Raw genomic sequence first — 19,251 nt, 5'->3', positions numbered from 1 at the left:
CGCTCCCGAAGGCCTCACCGACCACGATTGCCACACAAAGTGAGTCGTCTGCCACGGTGCTCACAAGACCGGGACCAGAGGCTGCAAGGGCAAATACCGGAAGCCCACGTCGCCCTCGGCACATCCTCAAGGGCTCACGTCACCACCACTCCACGACAAGAAGAGCGCGCGCCCGAAACAGCCTGGCTCCCCACGCCCGGCCGAAACTCAAGAATTTCCGCCGCTCGATGCCTCGACGGCGCCACCACAGGTGAGTAGTTGGGCAGGAGTTGCTGCTCCCAAGCCCCTCTCTACCCCACTGCTGCCCCTCCCTCCCCTTAACTTGCGGCCCTCCGCAAGCAGAACGCGGACTTCAGGGGCAAATTGCATTACTCACCAAGCAAGTTGTGATCCCTGCAACAGCGCACTTCACAGGCGCCCGGCCCTGCCGTCTTTACCCAGACGGCCCCGACAGCCGCCCCCCTCAAGCCAAGTCCTCAGATGGCGCCCACACTGAGTACTCCCACGGCCACCGTAGCTAAGGCTCCTATGCACATTTATTCAACTTTCCCCTCGAGTAGCACGTCTCTCGTCTTGACAATCTGCTCATCCATCACATCACTTTTTTCGTTCAACGTATTGTAGCTGAGGTAGTGCGGGCCATTCAGGCCTGGGCGATTACTCAGTTCAAAACCAAGATATCACGGTCTCACTGTACCTCGCGAAATAGTGTCTGCTCCGCTCCCCGGCGCGACAAGGGGCAACCCGGTTTCCATCCCCCTTCCTGTTTCCCAAGGCTCCGAACAGAGCATGAAGGGTGATATCTAAAATCTAAGACATTCATGATGGTCACCAATGGCACACCCCATTTAAATCTGCCATCCCGCTTCGATATCATACAGTGGAACTCCAGAGGTTTCGGGAACAGGCAAAAACGCTCACACCTTTCATTATATCTCCAATCACTTGACTCTCAACCGGCCCTCTTGGCACTCCAGGAATCTGGCTCAACCCCAACCCTTGCCGGCTAGTGCCCCTACGTAGGCGGCACCACCACTTGCCTATTCGTGCGTAAGATGTACATAGCGGCTCAGATCGACGTCGATCTGGACCTCGCGTACAACTACTGCATGGTCTCAGTGATCACTCACCGAAGGGGCCAACCCTCGATTCATATTCAGAACGTCTATTGCCCCTCGCACCTTTCGGGGGTGTCCTTTACGCAACTCTGAATATCTGATATCTGCTACCTTTAACGTCCCTAGCCATCACTTTAGCTACTGCTACGAGAAGAGCCGAGGCCGACAGCTTAAGGAGCTCATCTCGCTCAGTCTCACGCTGCTCACCGATCCGGTACATCCCACACGTTGCGGTAATTCGGTCTCACGTGACACTTGCACGGACCACTCCCTCACCCGTAACATCCGCGATGCTACGTGGGAGAATCTCAATGAAACTTTCGGTAGCAATCATTTTCTGCTCCGCATTGCCTTCATACCCCGACAGAAAATGCGCCAACACTGGGGCCAAGCCCGTCTTACCGAATGGACCAAGTTCACATCTCAACCCTTCCCCCTGATCCCTTATTCGGGTGAATACGCGGCGTCGGCATCCTATGCCCTTCATCCGCAACGAGCGCACACTCAGACCCTTGCCACCTCTAACCTGACTCCTGCTATCGACCCACACCTCCTCCATCTCTGAGATACTCGCCGCAGCCTCATACGCCGTTGGCGGCGAAACAAGCTGAACCGTAAACTCCGCTTCCGTGTCGAGGCGCTCACCGCACAAGCAGCTGCATATTCTGTGCAGCTTGCCGATTCAAATTGGACGGACACCTGCACGAAGGCAGCAGGCCAGATGCGCTTCAAGAGCACGTAGCGGCTCTTCCGGAGCCGTATGGCCCCCTCCACCATGTGTGGAAAAACACAGGGTCAACTCCGTCGCCCCTTGCATGCCTATCAGGGCATGACGGAACAACTCGCGAAGGATCTCCGGGACCGATGCATTTGTCGCACGGTCAATCCCGTGGGTCCAGAATATGTGTTCTCCCAACTCCAACCTTGACGCTCCATACAGGCTTCCCAACTTACGGGCGGCGCTGGCGAAAATGCGACGCGGCACGGCTCTGGGCCGGGATGTCATCACAGTGTCGCTCCTAGCCAATGTCCCCGACCAGGCTCTTTTGTCGCTGCTCCACCTCATTAACTCTATATGGGACGGCTCGTCGCTCCCATCTGAATGGACCACATCGCAGGTCACATTCATCCCCAAGCAGGCAAACCTAGCATTGAGGCCCTGAGACCCATCTCCCTCACCTCATGCGCCGGCAGACTCATGGAAACTATGGTCCGCGACCGCCTTTCCGCTACCTGGAGGCTAGGGGTCGTTTGCCGACACGATGTTTGCCTTTCGCACGTATCTTTCAGCACAGGACGTCTTGCTATAGCTCCACCACACAATCACAGAGCCGACTACTATGCGCCATAATGACAAAGCCTTTCTCGCTCTCGATCTTCGGGGTGCGTTTGACAATGTTAAACATAGTAGCATTTTCGCTAACATTTCCACCACAGACTGCGAACAGAAGACTTTCGACTGCATCCATGCTTTTCTTTCACATTGCGCCGTCTTCATGCGCCTCGATTCCACTGAACACGGCCCGTACCCACTAGCCACACGGGGTACACCTAAAGGAGCGGTCTTGTCACCCATACTCTTCAACTTGGCCATGCTGAACGTCCCGTCCCTCTTGCACAAGCTCGAGGGGATACACCATGCGCTCTATGCTGACAATATTACAGTTTGGAGCAACACCGGCTCTCAGGCTGAAAACGAGGAGCTCCTGCACCAGGCGGCCCTTCTCGTGGTACTTACGCCGCTTCTTGCAGCCTGAAGTGTTGCCCATCTAAATGTGCCCTCCTGTCGGTCTCCCGCCTACCGCCACCCCAGATTTCTCTCCCGTGCGGATCCGTTCCGTCGGTCCAGGACCTTCGGATTCTCAGGGTTCACCTCTCGTCCGCCCTGGACCCTCAGGGTACCATAGCTGCTCTCCGACGACCAGCGAACAAGTGAGTCGTATGATTTGGCGGGTCTCTACCAAGCGTAGCGGCCTTCGAGGGACCCAGTCCCTCCTGTTGGCCCAAGCGTTTGTGACCAGTCGGGTCTTCTACACCTCACCCTACCTTCGCCTGCGTCGTCACCACGAACACCAGCTGGATATTCTTCTCCGCTCCGTGTACAAGCGGGCGCTGGACCACCCCCTCGCTACTTCCAATGGCCGCTTTGCGGCTCTTGATGTACACAACTCCTTCGCGGAGCTGCGGGAAGTCCATCGCGTTAATCAACTTACTCGTCTGTCGCAGACGCCTTGCGGGCGCCGCCTACTACACAGACTTGGCCTCAACACAATCTGTAACCCTGTCCATCCCTCCCCGATACCGAAACTCTGGCGCCAGAAGCTATGGGTGAAGCCACTTCCCCGCAACATGAATCCCGAACAACGGCCCGGTCGCAGGCAAGCGCGTGCCGCTGCCCTTCAGGCGGGCCACTCCGCACGCACTGGCGTATTCTACGTACTCGTCGCGGGCCCTTCCCCCTCAGGTCACTTTACGGCCGCTGTGATCACGGAGGGTCGCCACGTCGATGGTCTCTTTTCAGAGCCGACACTGTAACTCATGCAGAGGAGGTTGCCATCGCTTTGGCCGCCTCCCACCCCACCACTTGCACTATCTTGACAGATTCCCGCTAGGTTTGCTCTCGATGCATGCAGGGTTTCATCTCCCCGCTGCCGGCTAGTCTCCTACGGGCCTCCTCCTGGCGCTTCAACCCTCACTCCATCAGAACAGCCTGAACCCCAGGCCACACAGGTCTTCCCGGCAACGACGCGGCGAATGCTGCTGCCCGCGCTTCTTTCCTCCGGGCCGCTGCCCCTCTTTGTCCTGTGTCGGATCCTGGCAACTCGATCATCACACACTACAGCGATATTCGGGATTATTATCGCACTTCGCGCCGACTCTACGCCGACCTGACACTGTACACCGTTTGGCGAAAGCGGACGAACGACTACTACGCTGCCTTCAGACCAATACTTTCCTTAGTCCGGCGGTCGCCCGGCCTTTCATGCCGGAAATCTCAGGCACGTGCCCGACTTCTCAGGCTCTTGACTATACCTTTCACGTTGTGGCTTCGTGCCCCGCCACTCCACTCTCCTCATCCCCTTACTCCCTTACTAAAGAGGCTTGGGAGGAGTACCTGCTCGGCTTCTCTATCTTGGAAGCTCAACGTTCCTTGGTGGCGCGCGCCCGGGCAGCGGCCATCTCCAATGGCGTCCCGGACTAGGGGCTGCCACTCAGGCGCACAACAAAACTCTTATTAACTTCTTGAATAAAATGTTTCTACCAGCACCACCAATATGCTATGAATTTTCGTCCACATCATCCGCGATGGCCTAGCCACCGTCTGCCGGCCAAGTACGCGTGCGACGAGCGAGCGAGCGAGCTTTCCCTTCTCCTGCCTTTGGTTCCTCGCTCCGCTTACTCCCCGACAGTCACTTGCCCGACAGCTCGCTCGCTTTCCCTCGGGTTCCCACGACGAAGGAGCGAGTCTTCTAACGAGCTCCTGTGAAGAACTAAGGCCACTGATCAATGCGTATAGATATTAGAGCACAGCTCTTAGGTGCCCATTCCCGCGGTGAGCGTCGGCGTGCCTCGTCCTCCTTTGGCGTAACCGAGCGAACATGGAGGAGGAAAGCGGAGGATGAGGAGGAAAGCGAAGGACCAGGGCCGGCGGGAACATGAGGAGGAAAGCGGAGGAAGTCACCTTGAAGCACCACAAGATGTAGCTCGCGTCTGCGAATCCGCTATACCGGCCGTGCGGGGAAAATTGCAGACAAGTCCAGAAAGCTCACCTGATTGATCACATGTATGAGATACGTTGTTCAATACCCCTTCTTGCAGACAGCGTCTCTGTCATACGGAAAAATCTGACCCAAACTGCAAGATAAAAGTGTGTAATTGATTTGAATCGTGGCACATACTGGTCGTTACAGCAGAATAAACAATAGATAGTCTGGCAATCAAGGCACACGATAATGCACCATGTAGTTTCGTTGCGTTCAGCCAAGGCGAAATATCTTGCGCAGGAGAACCAATATCTTGAAGAGCAGTGCCACATCTAGGTTTTCATTTCTCGATTACTAGAGAACGTGCACTCTTCTGCACCGAACTCAGTTCAGTCATCCTCATCATCACGATCATCATCAGCCTGTTTTATGTCCACTGCAGGACGAAGGCCTCTCCTGGCGATCTACATTTATCTCTGTCGTTGCGCAAACCAATTCCCGCGAATTTTCTAATTTCCGCAGTACTCGTGATATAAAGTATTCCCGACGATGTAGTTGGAGACAAGCACTATCGCGCTGAATATGAGCGGCAACACAGTATACACACACTCGCCGCTTTTTCTCTCGCTAAGAAAAACCAGCTGTCATTTTTCTTGTAAATGAGGTGCTGCAAACAATCGCAATGACATTTATTTCACCTATGTTTCATTTGCCGGCGTCGCCGTAATATCGCGGAGCCCTTTCAGTACTGGGCTCGGGTGTTGCCGCTCACATAGATTTGGAAAGCACGTCCTCTAATCCTCCGAATGTCTAAACGATTCTACGCATACGCAATTCTACGCGCCTGATGCACTCTACCGCCACAGTGAAAAGCGTCCGCTCTTTAATCTGGAAGACTGACTTGCCCATGGTAGTGGAGGTGGTAGGTTGTAGCAACAGGCGGGTTTAGCCTGGCGATCGAGGCCGGCAGTCGCTCCGCCCGAGCGTCTCTTACAATACCACTGTGGTGTTTCATCACATGACCATCAAATCAGCCTCTTTTATGAGTGCGATAAGGAGACATGAAGTTTCTTGGCGCCCTTTAAGTGATCATGCGGGGAACACAAGGTATTGCAGGCACGCATGCGGAAAGTCCTTTTTGCGAAATTACTTTCAGTCACCTTTACAACTTTCCCTCGTTGTATTCTTAGCCACTTCTTTAGCAACACAAACAGCCTTTAAATTGTCATTGTAAAATTCATCGAAACACTTTCGCTATGTTTAATGCATCGCCGCATTTTGTCCCCCAAAAAACATATGTACCTCCATTTCACGCTACTTCTGGGTCGTACCAAAGATCTTCTGACAGTGAGTCATCTGGGAGCATCACAGCTTGCTTTTTAGCAAGGAACGATCATTAAAACGGCTACTCTATGAGAACATCTCCGGTTATTGTTCCTCCTCGCATTTTGACCATTAATGCTAGCTTATTTTAGATGATAATGCTTAAAATTCATATATATATATATATATATATATATATATATATATATATATATATATATATATATATATATATATATATAAGCTTTCGTGGGAAGTCACTTTCATCGGGTAGTGTCCTTTTGCTAAAAATGGGTGTTATCGGATTCTTCGTGCTACTTTGTCTACAAAAACCAATTGTTTACAGCACTGACATTATTACCACACGGCCGATAGTGCTGGTAGGAATTTCGGTGGTGGCAACTAGCTGCCTAGTCTCACTATTTTCGTGCAAGAAGGAGGAGCCTGCCTGCAACCTTGCAAGTGCTGCCTACAATAGCTCCGCCCCGGCGCCACTAAAGTGAGGTAAACCCAAGTGCCCTTCAGAGCACATACATAGAAAACTAATAAAAGCGAGGACGTACTTGAATCGGGCCACAGAATCCATTGCACGCCACCTCATTCTGCTAGACCGCCCACAAGGCTCACCATTCACACAGCAACTATATATTGCGGAGTAATTTTGGAGGAGAGGAACTTCTGTGAATGATTATTTTCATTCTTTCTATTCTTCTTTGTAGTCTATTTCTTTAAATTTATTTTCTTCTTTATACCCCCTAACAGAAGTGTCTTCTTATATGTCGATTCCAATAAAAATGCAACACAAATGAGGCAATCGCTTTTCTTTAGCTCTCTGTAACCACGTTTACATGGATACGGTAGAAGCGTGTCGTACTATTTATCGTGTTATTGATACTCATGCGCCACCGCTTACATGATTGCGCATTTTCTGGTCGGATGGATGCTACGAGCGGCCCCTTTGGAGTGCGGCAGTGGGTGGCGCCAACAAGCTCTTGTTATTTTATCGCCTAATGTCCTACCTATGATAAAAAGAAGAAAATGAAAGGAAAAAAACACGATGAATACCCATAACCAGTTTCTGAACCCTTATTGTGAATTTTGTCCAGCAAAAAAAAATGCCACCTAGTGTCATATTTGTAAGCTAGCGCTCTCATTTCCGATAAGCCTGCTTTTGTTGACGCGTTGCCAAATGCACCGAAAGTACCCAAAATCTCACGGCTACAATCCTCAGGTTCTTCTTCATTTGTCGGCGAGGTCAAATTTACGCAACGTTTCGCCTACTTTGGCGGACCGTACCGTAACAGAATACTAAAATGTCCCAAGTGTCAGCAGTGATCGCCATGTCCAGTGGTAGCCGAGCGCGGCCGTTTTGGCTTCTATTAACTCGAAACGGACTTGGCTACGTTAATGACGCGAACGGCATTACTTTTCCTGTGTAGCACTACCACGGGTAGAATAGCACTCTTTGCACCGAATGGCAGCCGAAGTTAATGGCATTGAAACACCCAGTGTGACACTAACTCCCCGATGTTAATGTCATTTATTCGCCACATATTCCTCGTACGTATTGTACTCGCATGTGAAAAGAAATCGGCTGTAGACTGTTTCGTTAGCCGCCATCTCTTTTTCTTTTGATGTCCCACCATGAGGAAACGGTCGGTTGGCCAGTTGTCGTCCCGCAGCCAATGCTTTCCTGTAATTCCTGATGCGACGCGCCTCTGTCGACAGGCGCGCCGCTGAAATGATCGTTCTTCATCTCAAGCTACCCGTGTTTGGCGCATTAGATGCGATACCTCTTTCTAGCGAATTATCTCGTTTGCGTGAGATGCAATACGCTCGAAACTTGATACGTAACGCTTTTCAAAAGGCGCAGCGTGACTGGGACGGAGACAAAGAAACGCTAAGCAGACACAGTTTGTGTTTCTTTGTCTATGTTCCAGTCGCGCTGCGTCTTTTGAATGCCTATGAAACAACTCGCCCAAATCAATGTTTTACTGCAACGTAACGCTCATATCGCATTAATGCAAATCCTACTTGTATCTCGTTGGAAGTATGCACTTCTGGTCACGTTCGCGAGTGTGCGGCTGCATTCTAACTGTACTACGTGCAGTCGAGCATTCAGCGCACCTATTTTACCACGTAGCTTTCCTGTGTTTACACTGTCCCTATATCCGCCAGTCCTTGAAAACACACCCCCCTAAAAAACCTGACTCAAGCTCACAACTTGAATTATGGGTGCGATAAAACGTCATGGCTTTCTCAGGTCATTCAGCACTGATAATATTGTGGGCGGCCATGGCAACAGCAGCAGCGTTCCTCAAACTTTTCTTCTGTATGACCAATCTTGAGCAGTATCAATCCTACCATGACCCATCCCAACCGTTATAAGCCTTCTGAAAGCTTTCTTTTTGAACGACGCAGATACATTTAATATCAATTTATATAAAATACATTAACTATGTAATGAAGATATTAAATATTATAATGAGATGAAATGCGTCAATGAGAAAATTCTACAGCAACATGAAAAACTCCCGATACAGATTTCTGAAGCTCAATACGTGGTACATATAACTATTTTTCCAAGCATGGAAGAAACCCGCGGACACACGAACAAATGCGGCAGGACTGGCTGCTCAATGTACTTTGTACGTATTCGCGGGCCCACCGTGGTTGCTCAGTGGCTATGGTGTTGGGCTGCTGACACGAGGTCGCGGGATCGAATCCCGATCACGGCGGCCGCATTTCGATGGGGGCGAAATGCGAAAACAGCCGTGTACTTAGATTTAGGTGCACGTTAAAGAACCCCAGGTGGTCGAAATTTCCGGAGTCCTCCCCTACGGCGTGCCTCATAATCAGAAAGTGGTTTTGGCACGTAAAACCCCATAATTAAAAAAAAATTATTACGTATTCGCGGGCTTTTTTACCCCTCTAAAGAACACTTTTATCTCGCAAGTATTCAGCTATAGGAAGCTGTGTCGTGAGTTCTAAAGCGAAGCTGATAAGGGCTAGTTCCCCGAGGATTGTGTCCGCGTGTAGACAGAAAATTCCAAAGGTAGTGCAACGCCGGGCCGACCCACGCCGGAGGTGAAGCAGGCGTTAAGTACTCCTCATACGCGGGCCGATCCCGAAAATAGTAAAATACCGGGCCGAGCAGCGACGGAGGTGCAGTTCGCCATTAAGGGGCCCACATACGCATCGTAGCTTGTCATCCTTCTGCACAGAGGGAAGGGCCGAGAGTTTTTTCATGTTGCTCTACGATTTTCTTATTGGCACTTTTCATTTAAATATAATACTTGAGAAGTTGATTAATTAATTAGGATGAATTATGTAATGACATGGAAGACAAACAACATTACTTTGGCCCTGTCCAGCTATGTGGCATTTGCATATTCTTAAATCTTGGTGCTTGATAGTTGGGACACCCTGCGTAACCTTATCTACTGAGCCAAATTCCACCATTTCAGTGAGACAGAAGTGACTGCGGTTGAGAGTCCGTGTACGATAGTGTCCTTTGTGGTGACCGAAGGTTTAAATAGCAGTTTCTCTTGCTGTATTGCTGTCCTTGTGGCACCTAACCCACACACATGCACGCACGCACGTATATATATGTGTGTGTGTGCGTGTGCGTGTGCGTGTGTGTGTGTGTGTGTGTGTGTGTGTGTGTGTGTGTGTGTGTGTGTGTGTGTGTGTGTGTGTGTGTGTGTGTGTGTGTGTGTGTGTGTGTGTGTGTGTGTGTGTGTGTGTGTGTGTGTGTGTGTGTGTCGTTACTTTAAGAGCCTTGAAAATTGACACTCACCACGGGGTTTAGAATGTAAGGCACGTGGGTCTTGGAGCCGCGGCTGTTGACGTAAAAGGTGTAGATCATGTACGGCGTCCAGCAGAGCAAGAAGCAGATGAGCACGAGGAAGAGGGTGATGTTTATGCGCTTCTGCTGCACCACTGAGTTGTGCAGTCCCATGTGACTCTTCACGCGTGACATGTGGTCGGCTATGACTCGAAAAATGTTGACGTAGCAGAAGGCCATCACTCCGAGCGGAATGAAGTAGTTGGTGACGGTTATCAGTGCTGAGTGGGAGTACATCTTGATGTCGCGCGGGTAGGCCGGGCCACACTGGGACGCACCACGTTTGTAAACGATCTCTGTCAGGCCCAGGAAAGGTGTGATGGCGCAGAAGAAAGGCCAGAGCCAGGCAGCCACAAGGAACACGGCCACCTTGCGGTAGCCCTCGCCCCTGTGGCTGAAGGGACGTGTGATGCTGAGGTACTTGTGGACGCTCATGTACATGAGCGTGTGGATGGAGCACATGAGCAGCAGCGCCATGGTGAAGCCATTGAATTGGCAGAAAGCACGACCCATAACCCAGTCACCACGAAGCAGGGTGGCCATTGACACGGGCATGTCAAGTAAAGCCACCAGAATATCGGCAATGGCGAGGTTCACGATGAACATGTTGGTGCGCGTGCGCATTCCCCGGTGTCGCAAAACTGTCAGCACTACCATGGCGTTGCCCATCACGGCGAGCACCATGAAGGCGAGGAGGAGCACCGCCATGATGCTGACCGCGCCATCGCCATAGTAGTAGTACGTGCTGCTGTTGCCAGCCACCGCATCCATTCTTCAGCACCTGAGAGAATAAACGCCAGGCCACGGTTAAGACATGAAGCAGTAATTATACGCGGATATACTTGCAAAGGTTTTGTTAATTTTAGTGGGAAAAAATGAGCACACCCACCGGTAAGTTTGAGCGTCCAGTTTTATGTTCACAGCAGCAGACAATGTTTGAATTAAGAAGAAAAGTGCTCTAGATATTTCTCTTTTGCAGCACGAGCGTTCAATGTGCTCATGCTATCTTCCTGCTTTTTTATAGGTTCCAGATGTGTTTGGTTAAGAGCAATGATGCATTACCGGCTCGGCCGTTGTTCTGTCATTCTGGTACGGCTACACTTTTTCTTTCTGCCAGTTTCGCTTTCTTTGGGTTTAGTGAATTTTCTTCGAAATCGAGCCTGAATCACCTCTTCAGGCTTGTTCGTGTGTTTTTCTAAAGAACATCTGTCACACGGGCAGACAAGGCGTTTGCCAATTAATTGGGTTTCACGTCCCATAAAAATTTTAGCGAGGAGAGCTGGAAGCTGCTGTGGAATCGCCGGACTAAGAGAAGATGCCAGTTAAGAAATCTCATTTGATCTTAAAAAGTTGTTCACCTTCTTCAAAACTGAGGCTTCAACATTCTATTTTTATGTGTAACAAAATCAAGGTTCCCCTCCCTCAAGACGGCTGCGAAGATTAATTCTAATCAAGGCAAGCTAGCTGTAGGATCTTAATTTTTCTGGCCGTGGTTGGTTGACGAGATCACAAAAGCAAGTGCTGCTCAGACGGTGATTTTTCCGCGTGTATCAACAAGCGTGTACAAGCCCTGACTGAACCGGCGCCTACTCATTCTTCAATTTTCACTATGGATAACCGAACTCCACAAGCGCTTTGAGGAGGCTCTACAGGAGCTGATTGTCCTTCGAACTCGGCAGATTATCAGCTCTAAGAGACGAAATAAATCAGAGCAGAATCAGAAGAACGTCTAATAAGCAAGCAGCTCAAGTTAAATGTCGTCGTCACAGTGTAGCAATAAAGCCTGCCTGTTGTAAGGGTTGTAAGGCTACCGCCTACGGAGCAGAAAAATTTGCAAGTATTACACTTCATTTGCCAAGATTTCTCTGGACTCCGCCCAAATGTTATGCACATTGTCCATCTCCAAATCATTAGAGCTTGTTTTGAAGTTCGAACTTTGATTCTTTTGCCAATCATAAGCCCTCCTTACCACTTGTGCATTAAAATATTTGTGCTTAGTCTATATCAATAGCAGCAATATCTTGTGCGCACATACATTAAAACATGTGAAATGCGAATATTTCAGTATCAACGTAATCCTCAGTAATTTTGGTCATACGGTACTTCTTAACCTCTAATTTATGTTCTCTGTAAGGCCGCATTGATTGTTTGTGTACTTCCTAAGTGCCGCAAGTCGCCCACGTTCTTTGTGTATAGAGAGGGCGTCCACTCCCCTACACATCAGAGTGGCAACCATTTGTGTTTTATTAGGGGACAGAAGGCCTGTGTGGTGTCCGGTGGCGAGTCACGGCGCGCGCTAGGAGAGCACGGTGCGCATTCGGGGAAGGCGGTATTGTTCGCATGAGCTGGCATTCCGCCGACGGCCATAATCGATCCACACAGACAAACCTTGAATGGGACGGCTGTACGCGGTGCTGTGGCGCCTGCTCCCGAGTTCCTAGCTGGCCGGAGCCGCCGCTGAGGTTTAGAAGGACCTAGCAATATTGTAGAAAAGTTGACTCTTGGGCTAGTTGGTCGTCCATATTTGAAGTAGCAGCTTAGCGCGAATAAAACCACGGACACAAGGAAGACGGACAAGGACACGCGCTAGTCACAACTGTTTAATGGAAGGAAGGATAGTGCATATATATATATATATATATATATATATATATATATATATATATATATATCCTCTTGTCACGCATGTGCCTACCAAGCAGAAGAATAGGTGGTACATGCACATCAAAGGCGGTTGCGCAAAAAGTTAACTTCGGCATCCAATAATGTGATAGAAGGCTCACTCACACATATATCTCTATTCTTCTTGATAAAGAAGGCCTCAAGAGCGAGCCTGGAAGACGCGTTGCCGCTCCTGCCAAGAATAGTTGTCGCAGAAAATCGAGGGTCGCAATCACACGCGGTAACATGGGCCACCAAATGTGTGCCCCTACCCTCTTCTTTCTTTAGTTTTTGCGCATGTTCCCTTAAACGGTCATTCACACAACGCTCGGTTTGACCAATGTAGAGCTGCCCACAAGGGGGCAAGGGAATTACATAAACAACCCCTCTGGAGCACTCAATAAAGGGCTTCTCATGCCTTGTGCGGCAGCTCCACCTGCTCTTACAGCAAACTCGAGAACACAGCTTCGAAAGCTTTTTGGGCGCAGAACTAGCCCAACAGTCAACTCTTCTAGAATTCATTTCTCGTACACTGAGCCACTCCTTTTCTGTGTATCCTCTGCAATCCTCTGTCACCGAAGTTCTTATTTCCCACATCGTCGAAGCCACATGCCGGGTCAGGTTTTACGCCTTCTGTGTCAAGAAAGGGTTATACCCTCGAGATGTTCGTGTTCTGTTTAGTTTGGTGAAGTCGTCCTGGGGACACCTCAAGAGGCTTTGCAAACTCTTGAAGTCGGAGCTCTGGCGCCAAGTCCGACTGCTGCAAGACTGGCTGCGTGTGGTGTGCCACCACGGTAATCCGGAATGGCTAGCGAGCAGTAAGTTGCGTGAGTTTAGAAAACTTGCGGCTCAGATCACGGAGACAAGGTGGAGGACCATGCTGAGCTTCCCTTCTGAGGTCATCGGCCACCAGTTTTGCACAGTCAAAACCGGTGGCCGTTTTAGACCAAATATCCCTCCCCGAGGACGTTTCTAGGCTACTGAAGAATGTCCGAAGTATGCCGTTCCACCCTCCGTCCAGCCCCACGACCTAGTAGGTCTCAACCGAGACATTTCTGCAAGGTGTAGCCAAGAGGACCATGACCAGTGCCTGAAGTAGGGACTTTACTGCATCTCAAGGTGTACAAGCAGGGCTTCGGACGTTCATGCTAAAAAGAGCTTAGAAGGTGTCGTAAAGTATTTCAAACCGAATGAGCTTATGGTGTTTCAGTCAGATAAGGAAGATGGGTTTGTTCTGTTGCCAAAAGGTTGGTTTGACGAAAAAGCGCAGGCAGCGGTGAATAAGAATTTCGTTCCTATTAGTAAGAGTGCCGTTAGAGTCAAGTCAAAATTCATCGAGTTCTGCAAAAGTTTGAATTTGACCACCCTTGCTAAAGGCATCAAGAATAGGAAAGAAAGCTGTTTGACTGTGTTCTTTACCGCGAAAACGCACAAGCCCGATATTCCTTTCAGAACTATCCTTAGCGAGCGCGGGGCGTGGCAGCAATGCGTGAGCCTTGTTCTTTTGAATAAGCTTAAGACGCTACAAGTGGATGACCCTTTCCGTGTTAGAAGTTCTTCGGAGGTCGCGCAAATTGTTAAGTATAATGACGGCATTAAGTATGGTTTTCCAGTTGACGTAGAAGATCTATTCTACTCAATTCCTCAGGAAAAGCTTCTGTTTTTTCTTAAGGGAATGTATTGAATACAACGATGTGGTCGACTTCAGAACTCAGCGGGCCTTTCAGTAGACAGCTTTTTAACATTGCTCGAGTTTCATTTAAGTGTGACTTTTATTCTTTACAACGAGCAGCCATATCTGCAACGCCGGGGAGTGTGTATTGGGTCTTGTGTTGCTCCTATCTTGTGCGACATTTTTTTGTCTTTTGTTGATAGGTCTTTAGAGCAGGTTATTATTGGGGGGGGGGAGCAGGTTTTAAATGTATATAGGATTGTTGATGGTTGTTAGTGCTTTTAAACAATAAGGGTGACTTTACATCCCCTGCTTTTATTTTAGAAGCTCTTAACAACCAAGACCAAGGGCTCGTTTTTACCCATGAACTTCCTGACGACACAGACCTGCAGTTCCTAGATTTAAAACTGTCTTTTGAAGCTGGCCATGTCTGCTGGTCCTATCAACCGCGAGCCATGAAGCAATTGCTGCCGTACGATTCCGCACACTCTACAGTGGTAAAGCGAGCAGTTGGTAGTCTTTGCTTGGAATTGGCTTTGCGGAAATCGTGCGTACTCCAAATGCGGTCTAGTTTTACGAACTAAGTTGGACGCCTTTTGGCAGCTGGTTCCCCTTTGACGGTCGTCAACGCTATAGTAGAGTCTCTTCTGCAAAATGTAAAGCTTGGAGCACGAAGGGCGAGAGCTGAGGTCAAACGACCGAAGGTAAAACCAGAGGTTATTCCCTACGTACACACGGTGTCACACAACCTTAAAAAGACCCGCCGTGGTTGCTCAGTGGCTATGGTGTTGGGCTGCTGAGCACGAGGTCGCGGGATCGAATCCCGGCCACGGCGGCCGCATTTCGATGGGGGCGAAATGCGAAAACACCCGTGTGCTTAGATTTAGGTGCACGTTAAAGAACCCCAGATGGTCAAAATTTCCGGAGTCCTCCACTACGGCGTGCCTCATAATCAGAAAGTGGTTTTGGCACGTAAAACCCCAAATATTCTTATTATTAACCTTAAAAAGGTTGCTAACCGTCATGGTATTACTCTGGTTTTTTTTCTGTGCCCAACAAGCTTTCGAAGCTGTGTTCTCGAGTTTGCTGTAAGAGCAGGCGGGGCTGCCGCACGAGGCATGAGAAGCTCTTTGTTGAGTGCTCCAGAGGGGTTGCTTATGCAATTCCCTTGCACCCTTGTGGGCAGCTCTACATTGGTCAAACCGAGCGTTGTGTAAACGACCATTTAAGGGAACATGCGCAAAAACTAACGAAAAAGAAGGATAAGGGCGCACATTTGGCGGCCCATGTTACCGCGTGTGGTTGTGACGCTTGATTTTCTGCGACAACTATTCTTGGCAGGAGCGGCAGCGCCTCTTCCAGGTTCGCTCTTGAGGCCTTCTTTATCAAGAAGAATAGAGATAGATGTGTGAGGGAGCCTTCTATCACATTACTGGATGCCGAATTTAACTTCTTGCGCAACCACCTTTGATGTGCATGTACCGGCTTTTCTCCTGCTTGGTAGGCGCATGCGTGACAAGAGGATATATATATGCACTATCCTTCCTCCCATTAAACAGCTGTGAGTAGCGCTTGTCCTTGTCCGTCTTCCTTGTGTCCGTGGTTTTATTCGCGCTAAGCTATTACTAGCAATATTGACCACGTGCTTCATCTACAGAGCGGGAGTCTGACTCTCCTGCGCGTCCGGGAGGCAACCTTCGGGCTTTGTTGCTGAGTGTTCAGAAAATCCCGCATGGTGCCAAATGACGACTTACAATGTACTGAGCATGTGTTGGCGGGCTAGTTGGTTAAGCATGATTACAAAAACGGCGCCGAATAAAACAACACACGAAGAAGGGGGCACGAGACAGCACGTAGGCGCACTAACAACTGAGTGTTTTATTTCTTGACATAGTAATATATAGCTGCTGTCAAGGATCAAAACAACAAGAATAAACAGGGCAGTCATCTGCATCGCACAAGGAAGCCAAGATACAGAATAACATTTAAGAGTCACTCTCAAGATACGCCAGTTCCTTTGTCAAAAGCGAAACTGAGGCTTCACTCATACAATCAACACCGCGCTTTTTTATCTCATGCGCTTCCAATATCTCCCTTGTAAGTTGATGGTCAGCTCTGTACAGAACACTGGTTCTATCGAAATCTGGGATGCACTTGTGAGCCTTAGAATGCGCACTTATATGACCGAAGAGCTGGTTTTCCATCTTATTTCTATGCTCATGTAATCTGTCATTCAGACATCTGCCCGTTTGGCCTACATATGATGAACCGCACGACAAGGGGACCGAATAAACTACTTTCTGAACACATCCGACATGTTTCTGCCCATGTTTTTTTGCGCACACCTGTTTGTTTTCCCGATTTCCTGCGTTCGCTTTCGCACACATCAAACCAAGACGGTTCGGAGCGGAAAATATAACACGAACACCAGCTCGTGTACCTACTAAGATTACCTATTAAGATTTTTAGATTTAGAGTTCACTTTTTCATCGTGTCATGTGTGCTGGCAGTTCAAGCCAAGGGCTAGCAAACCTATCCTCTCCTACCATTCAGCTCATTCAAAAGTAATAAAACGAGGCACCCTTCAATCATTTTTTAACCAACGCACTTAACAAGTCATGCGCGCATCAGCTGCAAAGCAGTTTTCATTGTCAGGTCAGCCGCCTCAAAGGGGCAAGTTATCCTCACCATGTGATCGAATCTGTGGCAGAAAAAATGCTCAAACAGCTCAAGCAACCTAGCGCTGTAAACCAGGGTCGAGCAGGCCCTTCTGAAACCAGGTGTGCCATTATTCTATATGTTCACGGCATATCTCACAATCTCAAAAAAGTAGGTACACGAGCTGGTGTTCGTGTTATATTTTCCGCTCCGAAACGTCTTGGTTTGATGTGTGCGAAAGTGAACGCAGGAAATCGGGAAAACAAACAGGTGTGCGCAAAAAAACATGGGCAGAAACATGTCGGATGTGTTCAGAAAGTAGTTTATTCGGTCCCCTTGTCGTGCGGTTCATCATATGTAGGGCAAACGGGCAGATGTCTGAATGACAGATTACATGAGCATAGATATAAGATGGAAAACCAGCTCTCCGGTCATATAAGTGCGCATTGTAAGGCTCACAAGTGCATCCCAGATTTCGATAGAACCAGTGTTCTGTACAGAGCTGACCATCAACTTACAAGGGAGATATTGGAAGCGCTTGAGATAAAAAAGCGCGGTGTTGATTGTATCAGTGAAGCCTCAGTTTCGCTTTCGACAAAGGAACTGGCGTATCTTGAGAGTGACACTTAAATTTTATTCTGTATCTTGGCTTCCTTGTGCGATTCAGATGACTGCCCTGTTTATTCCTGTTGTTTTGATCCTTTACAGCAGCTATATATTACTATGTCAAGAAATAAAACACTCAGTTGTTAGTGCGCCTACGTGCTGTCTCGTGCCCCCTTCTTCGTGTGTTGTTTTATTCGGCGCCGTCTTTGTAATCATTGCAATGTACGCTGTAGAGACGCAGTGCGCATGTTAGGAGCGCATTCGGAGAACGTCGTCTTGTAGACAATAAGTTCGGATGCCATGGACGGTCATAATTCTCCCACGTGGACAAACCTTCGGTGGAGCTTCTATACGCGGTGTTGAAGCCCCGGCTTCTGAGACATTTGCAGAGTAGAGACGCCACCGAGGTTTGAGACGGCCTAGCAGTAAATTGTGCGGGCCTGGCATGTGTTGCTGAGGCCGTCATCGATTACATGGAAATGAGAGGGGAACAGAGTTTTAGGAAGAAAGAAAACAGTTCTGTTTCTCAATGTGTTTACTTTTAAGAGTAAGTCCATCCCTTTGCCTTGTGGCTTAAACTTTTAACTCTCGTTGGCAACTGCACCTGTGGGACGGGCCTTTTTCTTTGTCTCTTTGAGCTATAATAACCGCGACGATATGCGGTCCATCATACAGGGCTGTAAGCAGGATTTCTGATTGATCAGTGAGGCTCCATACCATTTACGTTAAAACGGGATTGGGCTTAAATCAGGATTGCTGATAAATCAGTGAGGCGCCGTACCATGTACGCTAAAACAAGACTGGGCTGAAATCAGGATTGCTGATAGATGAGTGAGGTTCCTTACCATGTACGTTAAAACGAGACTGTGCTGAAATCAGGATTGGTGATAGATCAGTGAGACTCCGTACCGTGTACGTTGAAACGAGTCTGGGCTCTCACAGTCATTGAGACAGCCGAATAACGAGCCTCTGTTTCTGTATTGTTCAAGTTATAATGCATTTGTTTTATTTGTCATGTATATAGAAAAGCTTACCTGTAAATATTAATTGTACATCTGATCTCCATCGCTGCCTGTCTGCATTTGATCAACAACTGCCGAGCATCGTCCGAGAAACTTCACGTTTTAACGGAAAATAACAGCAGAACGGAACTTTACATTTCCCATACTACAAGTCAGGATGAAAAAGAAGCTAAACAAATATAAAGTCATAAGAATTATTTTTGAGCCTATTTGCGAATATATTGTAACACGTAACATTCACGTAACACGTAACACGCCTGCGTAACATTCGCTTACAACACGGCGGTGCAAGAAACAACACAGATCACGCCATTCAAGCTAGTATACGGCAGGAACCCGACGACGACGCTAGACGCCATGCTGCCGCACGTCACTAACGAGGAAAATCTTGACGTCGCTACCTATCTCCAGCGCGCCGAAGAAGCCCGACAGCTTGCCCGCCTGCGAATCAAGAACTTGCAGAGGACCGAAAGCCGACACTACAACCTCCGACGACGCTTCGTAGAGTACCAGCCCTGTGACCGTGCTGGGTTTGGACCCCCTATACGCCAACGAGGACTGAGCGAGAAGCTTTTGCGCTGCTATTTCGGACCGTACAAGATCATCCGACGTATTGGCGCACTGGACTAAGAGGTCGAGC

At 48.9% G+C, this 19,251-nt stretch overlaps 1 protein-coding gene across 1 annotated transcript in view; it reads right to left on the bottom strand.

Moving 5' to 3' along the window:
* LOC142573132 (melatonin receptor type 1C-like) overlaps positions 1-19,251 on the bottom strand; it is a 67,776-nt gene that overhangs the window by 44,309 nt on the left and 4,216 nt on the right. The window contains exon 2 of the mRNA XM_075682666.1: positions 9,945-10,773. Coding sequence (XP_075538781.1) covers positions 9,945-10,763 — 819 coding nt within the window. The 5' untranslated portion in view covers positions 10,764-10,773. The remainder of the gene's footprint in view (positions 1-9,944; positions 10,774-19,251) is intronic.

Source organism: Dermacentor variabilis, chromosome 2 (genome assembly GCF_050947875.1).
Source record: "Dermacentor variabilis isolate Ectoservices chromosome 2, ASM5094787v1, whole genome shotgun sequence".
NCBI lineage: Eukaryota > Metazoa > Arthropoda > Arachnida > Ixodida > Ixodidae > Dermacentor > Dermacentor variabilis.
The sequence above is the reverse complement of the archived record's forward strand: the minus strand, read 5'-3'. Positions and strand labels throughout refer to the sequence as shown.